The sequence below is a fragment of the Mastomys coucha genome, unplaced genomic scaffold, assembly GCF_008632895.1.
Source record: "Mastomys coucha isolate ucsf_1 unplaced genomic scaffold, UCSF_Mcou_1 pScaffold23, whole genome shotgun sequence".
NCBI classification, from domain to species: Eukaryota; Metazoa; Chordata; class Mammalia; order Rodentia; family Muridae; genus Mastomys; species Mastomys coucha.
The window spans coordinates 58737096-58745483 of NW_022196906.1; the positions used below are offsets into that span (position 1 = coordinate 58737096).

General features: G+C 42.4%; 1 protein-coding gene across 5 annotated transcripts in view; it reads left to right on the forward strand.

Annotated features, from left to right (window-relative positions):
• Positions 1–5811: 5811 nt before the first annotated feature.
• Tipin (TIMELESS interacting protein) overlaps positions 5812–8388 on the forward strand; it is a 22871-nt gene continuing 20294 nt past the window's right edge. For 3 of the 5 annotated variants that reach the window (XM_031344467.1, XM_031344471.1, XM_031344468.1), the window contains exon 1: positions 5911–6119. In XM_031344467.1, the coding sequence (XP_031200327.1) occupies positions 6048–6119 (72 nt within the window). In that variant the 5' untranslated portion in view covers positions 5911–6047. The other 2 variants (XM_031344470.1, XM_031344469.1) reach the window with 2 other exon arrangements.

Sequence of the window (8388 nt, forward strand, 5' to 3'; positions counted from 1 at the left end):
ACTCAGCAACCAACATCTATTAACGTATATGGAAGAAGCCACGCACCAAATATGTTCTTATTGTACAATTTCATTTATTTAACATTCTAAAATGTTTAAAAACATCTATTTCTGGGCATTGTGGAGTATGCCTTTAATCCTAGCACTTGGGAAGCAGAGCAGGTGGATCTCTGTGAGTTGGAGGCCAAACTGGTCTACAAAGTAAGCCTCAGGTTTTACTATTGAAACTGGAAGAAGAGTCCAAGTTCAAGTTCTGAGGCCAAAATGACTATGAGAACTTCTCACTGAATTTTTAGGAATCCCAGGAGGGCTCCCAGTCTCCACAAAGGGTAGTAGTAATGGGATTGAGGTCAGTTGCATCTGACCTATGAAGAGAAGGGAAACTTCTTTCGATATAATCGGCCTCTGTACCCTCCAGTGGGCACAGTTTCCACAGTTTCCAACTGCAGGATCTGGAACTCTCCTCTCCGCTTGTTGCCATCAACAAACCTAGAAAGAAGCCCCCAGGCCCCACTGAGATGTCAAATTCACTTAAACTTCTCCCCTTGCTCGACCTTCTCTAGTTCTGAGCTCCCCACTCAGTGCAGATCCAAAGGCTAGCAATCACTTTTGGCAAATACCCCCTTTCCTTTACATTTTTCTCTCCACTGCATTTACTTGACAGAACCTCAACTCTGGTGTGCCTTGGTCATCTTCTCAGAGCCTGGCTTTCTCTCACAAACCTAACACGCCTCCACATAAACTCCTACGGGAGTGAACTGGCCCACTTTCCCATCAGACGCCACCTCCTCCATCTGTGACCTAGATCCCATTCCCTCTTGTCTTTTTAGGTTTTTGCTCCTTAAATTAACATATATATATATATATATGCATACATCACACACATGGTCAGAGGCAGTGCTACACACAGTTACACAACTAGAAATCAACTAGAAATCTTCCAAACATCCACCAATAAAAGGGATGTTAAATAAATTGTGGTGTAGTGTGCAACCATGAACACTTTCTGAACAAAATATGGAAAAGAAAAAGTGAGCCTGAACAGAAACCATACACCCTGGTGCAGTGTATGAAGGTCAGAGGCAAGAGCTATCAGCTGTGGGGTAGTGGTGGTGGTGCATGTCTTCAGTTTCAGGTTCTTCTGGGGGTGGCCCGCAGAGACAGGTCCAGCTCTGTGAGTTCCAGGCAAGCCTGGTCTACATAGTAAGTTCCAGGACAGTCACATCTCCATAGTAAGACCCATGTAAAAAACATGAAACAAACAAATGAACAAAAGAAACAAAACAATAAGAAAACCCCACCTCCCCTCCCCCCAAATAAAACAACACAAAGTAACAAAACAACACATAAAGGACATTGAGCTGAAGAGTAGCTCAGTGGTTAAACCACTTGCTGCTCTTGCAGAGGGTAGGGTTCAGTTCCCAGCACCCATATGGTAGCCTATAACTGCTGGGAACTCCAGCTTCAAGGGAATTCCAGGCCTTCTTCTGGCTTCCTTGGAAACCTGTATGTACATGACACATGTACAGGCAAACACATATATACACATAAAAACAAATGAACAAAAAAAAGAACAAAGAAACAAAGGGATGCTTGAGAGATTGCTGAGGGCTGCAGAGCACGTTTTCCTCTTCCAGAAGATCCTTCATTCTGGGCCTCCCATCCACAGGGTGGTTCACAACTGCCTGTAGCCCAGTTTTGGAGATACAATGCCCTCTTCTGGCCTCTTTGGGCACTGCACAAACATTATTCACATACACAGGTGCAAAACTCCTCATACACATAAAAAAATCTTTAAAAATAATATAAAAATGTGAAGAAAGCAAGTGATAATGAATAAAATATAATTTGTATTTATATATGAAATTATACATATATTCCTAAACTATTTTCAGAAGGAGTGATAAATGGGGGTTGGAGAGACAGCTCATTCATTAATAACATGTACTGTCCTGCAGGGTTCCATGCCATTCTCAGCACCTGCAAAAGACAGCTCACAAACACCTGAGACTACAACTCCAGGGGATCCCACACTGCTGGCCTCCCTGGGCACCTAAATTCATGTGCACATGCCCATACACAGACACACAATCAATATTAAACATGAAAAGTAAAAAATCAAGCCAGGCAGTGGTGGTGCATGTCTTTAATCCCAGCACTTGGGAGGTAGAGGCAGGTGGATTTCTGAGTTCGAGGCCAGCCTGGTCTACAGAGTGAGTTCCAGGACAGCCAGGGCTATACAGAGAAACCCTGTAATGAAAAACCAAAAAATAAAGAAAGAAAAAGTAAAAATTCTGGGTATAGTGGTGAATGAGCACCTTTAATCTCAGCAGGCTAGCCTGAACTATGTAGTAATATTCTGTTAAAAAAAAGAAGGAAGGAAGGAAGGAAGAAAGGGGTCTAGAAGAGATGGCTCAGCAGTTGAGTCTTAAGTGCTTAAGCAGTTAAGATGTCTGCTCTTCCAGAGGTACTGAGTTCAATTCCAAGCAACTACATGATGATTCACAACCATCTGTAATGGGATCTGATGCCCTCTTCTGGCATACAGGTGTACAGTACATACAGACAGAGAACTCAAAATAAATAAATTTTAAAAAAAAGAAAGAGAAAGAGAGGAAGAAAAGAAAGAAAATAGCATTTGTAGATGAGGTATGAGGGAATGGGAAAGATTCAAACATAGTCAGACGAAAACATTAACTAGGTGTCAGGTTGGATGATATGTCATGATGCTTTCTTTTTGTTTTGAAAATTACATTTGATAATTTAATTTTAAAATAATAAAATTATTTGTAATGTTCTGGTTTTTTTTTGAGATAGGGTTTCTCTGTGTAGCCCTGGCTGTACTGGAACTCACTCTGTAGACCAGGCTGGCCTAGAACTCAGAGATCTGCCTGCCTCTGCCTCCCAAGTGCTGGAATTAAAGGTGTGCATTGCCACCACACAGCTATAAAATTATTCTTATAACAATAAAATCACATTTTATTTATTTACATTTATTTATTTAAGTGTGATTATGTGTGTGTTTGTGATTGTATGCCACAGCATGCCTGGCACACAAGTAAGTGAATGACTTGTGGAAGTCGGTTTTCTCCTTCTATTCTTAGGCTCAAGGAATCAAACTCAGGTCACAGGCAAGTGCCCTTTAGTATTGAGCCATCTTTCTGGTTCTTCCCCCACCCTTTTTCCTCTTTCTTTCTTTCTTTCTTTCTTTCTTTCTTTACTTGTGATTCTAGGAGTTGAACCCAGGTTCTTTGAAGGGTAGACAAGCATTCTACTACTTAGCTATAGCTGTGGCTCCATAGAACATATTTTGTAATATTTTGTATGTATCAAATATTACATTAAATAAAAAAGATAAAAATATTTTTAAGGGGGGCTGGAGAGATAGCTCAGAAGTTAGGAGCATTGGTTCTTCTTCCAGAAGTCCTGAGTTCAATTCCCAGCAACCACAGGGTGGTTCATGGCCATCTATAATGAGATTTTGTTCCCTTTTCTGGTCTGCAGGCATACATGCAGGCAGAACACTGTGTATACGATAGATAAATAAATCAAAAAATATTTTTAAAGTTCTAAAATATATTTATTTTATATGCACGAATTTTTCTCTGCACGAATGTCTGTGTACCCAACATGTGTTTCTGGTGCCTGAGTAGACCAGAAGAGGGCAGCAGATCTCCTGAAACAAATTACAGACGATTGTATATTACCATATAGGTTCGAGAAACTCAACTCCACTTCTCTGGAGAGCAGTAAGTACTCTTAACTGTGGAGCCACCTTTTTGGCTGTATTTTTTAAAGTTTTAAAAGTTGTATTATCCTTGTGTAGTGGTGGTGGTTGTAGTGGTGGTGATGGAGGTGTTGGCACACTCCTTTAATCCGAGCACTCGGGAGGCAGGGGCAAGCAGATATGAGTTTGAGGCCAGCCTGGTCTACAGAGTGAGTTCCAGGACAGCCAGAGCTATACAGAGAAACTCTTGTCTTGAAAACAATTTACGTCACCAACCAACCAACCAACCAATCAACCAATTGTATGTTTGTGTTTGTTCATGTGTGTGTGTGTGTGTGTGTGTGTGTGTGTGTGTGTGTGTATTATGGTCCACGTGTAGAGTTCAAAGAACAACTTTCAGGAGTGTGCTCTCTCCTTTCACTTAGTGGGTCCTCAGGATTGAGTCCAGTCAGGCTTGCTAAGGGATTGCTCCTGTCCTAAGTACTACTTTTTTTTCTCCCGAGACAGGATTTCTCTGTGTAGCCCTGGCTATCCTGGAACTCACTCTGTAGACCAGGCTGGCCTTGAACTCAGAAATCCACCTGCCTCTGCCTCCCAAGTGCTGGGATTAAAGGCAAGTACCAACACTGCCTGGCTCACAATCTCATTTTTAAAAAGACTTCTTTTATATTTATGGCTTTGTATGTAATACATATATATACATGTATACATACATACCCATACGTAAATAAACCACACATACATAAATAAACCATACATGCATCTATACATACCCATAACTACATAAATAAACCATACATATTTACATACATATCCACACATATATGAACATACATAAATACATAAACCATAATATACATATATAAATATACAGAGCACTTGGTGCTCTGGAGGTCAGAAGAGGGCCTCAGATACCCTGGAATTATGTATATGGCTGTGTGTGCACTTGAGTCGCCTGCATGAGGAATATGGTTAAGCTGTCCGTATCTCTCTGGCATCTTTTTTTTTTTTTTTTTTTTTTGAGACAGGGTCTCTCACCGTACCTGGAGTTCATCAGTTAAGCTAGAATGGCTAGCCAGCTGGAGGAATCCTATTTTTGCCTTCCCAGAACTGGGATTATGGGCAACATCATGCTGTTTTTTAACCTGGGTAATGGAGATCTGAATTCAGGTCATCATGCAATGTGAGGAAGTCCTTTACCCTCTGAGAGATCTCCCTAGCTCTGAACTCCTTTTTTTGCTGTTTTGAAACAATGTCTCACTGTGTAGCACTGGATGACCTGGAACTTGCCTTGTAGACCTGCACTTGAACTTCCAGGGATCTGCCTGAGATGAAAGGTATGCACTGGATTCAATACTTTTAAAGAAAATGGGGAACCTTTTTTTTTTTTTTGACATCTATCTTTCTTTCTTTCTTCCTTTTTAAAGATTTATTTTTATTTTTTATTTTATGTAGACACTGTAGCTGTCTTTAGACACACCAGAAGAGGGTGTCAGATCCCATTACAGATGGTTGTGAGCCACCATGTGTTTGCTGGGAATTGAACTCAGGACCTCAGGAAGAAGAGTCATTGCTCTTAACTACTGAGCCATCTCTCCAGCCCTTGACACACTTCTACAATCTTTTCCTCATATCTTTATTTAATTAACAAAATTCATAGTCATGACATTTTGCTATTCTGAAGCAAATGTAGTAATTTCCTAGCCAATGTTGTCTGACACTACGTACTCCTCTATAAATCAGTTTTCTTTTCTCTCTCTCTCTTCCTTTCTTTCTTTCCTTTTTTTTTTTTTTTTTTTTTTTTTTTTTTTTTTTTTTTTTTTTTTGTAGACGCTGGCCTGGAACCTGTGGCGATCCTCCTACTCCAGCCTCCGAGTACTGGGACTCCAGACGTGCAAAGTTACGCCTGGCTTCCATCATTCGTTTTCTAAATCCGGAGACCTATTTCTGAAGCTAATGAAGAGCCTAGAGACTGAGAACTCTTTTTGCTGTAGAAGACGCTCGGGGTGGGAAGGCGGGCTTCCGAGCCCGGTGGGCGGGGCTCAGACCCTTAGGCCCCGCCCATGCCTCTTGCGTACCCTTGGCGCCAAATTTCCCAGTTTCTCTCCCGGAGCCTAGTCCCGAGTCTCGCGAGAAGCGTTGTTGGCGCCCTTGGCGGCGGCCGCCGTTTCGGTGAGGTGAGACCGATTTCTGTGCGGGCAGCTTTGGACGTAGAGTCCGCGCTGCGAGCCCGGCGCGGGGCGCGGGGAATGGGAAATGGGGTCTCACCCAGGAGCCAGGCGGAAGCGGAGCGAGTGGGAGGCGCCCGAGGGGCCGGAGGATGGCGGGCCTGCACCGGAGGCGGCGCCTTCACCGTGCGCACCGACCTGCACTAAGCGTCGGAACTGAGAAGGTGGGGTGGACTAGATGAGAGAGGACTGAAGGGAGACGCGAGATTTCTAGGGCTGGCACCGACGGTGGGACATGACTAGGATGGTAGGACTTCCGTTAGGGTGAGGAGCATCTGTTTTGACAACTAGGAAAAGGTTGTAGGTTGGACACAGGTCTGGCAAAGAATTGTGGATCGGATGCTGAATTTGTTACTCATACTGCTCTGGGAGTGTGAGGACCCCAGCAGGGGGAAAGAGACATACTCGTTAGTGTCTAAAACGGTGTGTGTCGGTTGTCAAGGAGAGGAAGAAGCGAAGTGAACTTCTGATTCTTTACAAATTCTAAGATAAACCAGTTTACTGATAAGCCCCACCTCGTGCTTTACTGGTTATTTTCTGGTTATTGTAGTGTTAAGTCCTGTTTTCAAACCTCCCATTAAAATGGGACAGAATGTACTAACTAGATGTTTGGAGGTTTTGGGGTGCTTGTTTTGGATCTAGAATCCAGGCCAGGTGGTTTAAGGTATAATCTGCCCTTGCTTCCCAAATTTAATGGATCATAAAACTTACTCAAAGACTTAGCCGTTTTATTATCAGGAGCCGGCAGTTTGTTTTTATATATTTATGGTCACAGAAATTTAGAATTGGGGACAGCTAGTAAAGTAAATAAAGTGCTTGGTGAACAAGCCTTACTGAGAGCTTGATCCCTGGATCTCATGTAAAGGTGGAAGGAAAAGAACGGACTCTACAGAGTAGTTCGCTGCTTTGTGGGTTCTTCTTTCTTCCACCCTCCTCTACCCTTAATCTACCCTTCCAGCCTCCTAAAAGAGAGAGAGAGAAAGATAGAGGGAAAGGGGGCAACATTATCATTATCCTGCAAATGAGGGGTATCAAGTTCCTTGGCAAGTTTGATCTTCACCCAAGAGGATATGCAATTTTTCTTATCTTTGCTCACCACTACTTAAGACCAACAGCAACCAATCAACCCTGGCCTTTATATACCCTCTGAAAAGTCCCCAGGATTCGGAACTGCACACAGTTGCAGGAGCTCTCTGCAGTGTGCAGAATCACCCCAGTGTTAGAGCACGAGGCAAGTCATATCCGCTGCTGTGGACAGTCTGAAGCAGCCAATTCTCACACCGGGAATTAAGACGAAAATAATGCACTCATATTCTACATACAACAAACATAAAGTAATAAATTAAAAGTTTGGGGGATGTTTTAGACATGTTCTGGGTATAATGTCTTTAGTTGTTTTTGTTTTTCTTTTTCTTCTTTCTTTTTTTTTTTTTTTGGTTTTTTGAGACAGGGTTTCTCTGTATAGCACTGGCTGTCCTGGAACTCACTCTGTAGACCAGGCTGGCCTGGAACTCAGAAATCCGCCTGCCTCTGCCTCCCAAGTGCTGGGACTAAAGGCGTGCGCCACCACCGCCCCGCCCTTATTTTATTTTTAACTTAGGAAATTTTGGAGGCTTAAGAGTGTGTGGGGGATATGTAAAGATGTCAAAACCCCTGAAGCAGTAGTTATAGGTAGTAGCTATTCAAGTGTGGTGCTGGCAACTGAACTCAGGTACTCTACAAAAGCAATTTGTGTTCTTAACCACCCCCAGCCACCTTTCCAGCCTGAGATTTTTATTTCTAATTAGATATAATTAAATATAATGGTTCTCCTGTAGCCCAAGCTGGTCTGGGGTTGACCCAGCCACATAGCTGATGATAACAAATGTCTGATCTTGTTTCTTCCTGAGGGCTGGGATTACAAGTCCATGCACTGCCCCCACCCCAGGGTAGTTTATGGGGTACTAGGGATTGAATTCAAGGCTTTGTGAATTCTAGCCAAGCCCTCCATTAACAGCCTACATCTGTATTGTATGTTCCCTGTGTTTATAGAGAAGGACTTTTGCCCTGACTGGCCTCCCGGTTCCTACTTTAGCCTCTGGAGTGTTAGGACTACAGTGCATATCACTGTTTCTGGCTTGGAATTCTTTTTAAATTCCTTTCTTCAGCAAATGTTTATTGGACACCTGTTGTGTATCAGGTTTTGGGACATAGTGGTGAAACAACAAAGAGACCTGCCTGATTTTTGTTATAAGAGAGCCACAATCAATATAGGAGACTAACATTAAATAAATAAAGCCTATTTGAGAAATGATGATTCCTATAAAACCTCTTCATGGTGCTGTTAATTCTTTTTCTTTTCTTTTTTTTCTTTTTAAAGATTTACTTATTTATATGAGTACACTGTAGCTGTCTTCAGACACACCAGAAGAGGGCATCAGATCTCATTATGGA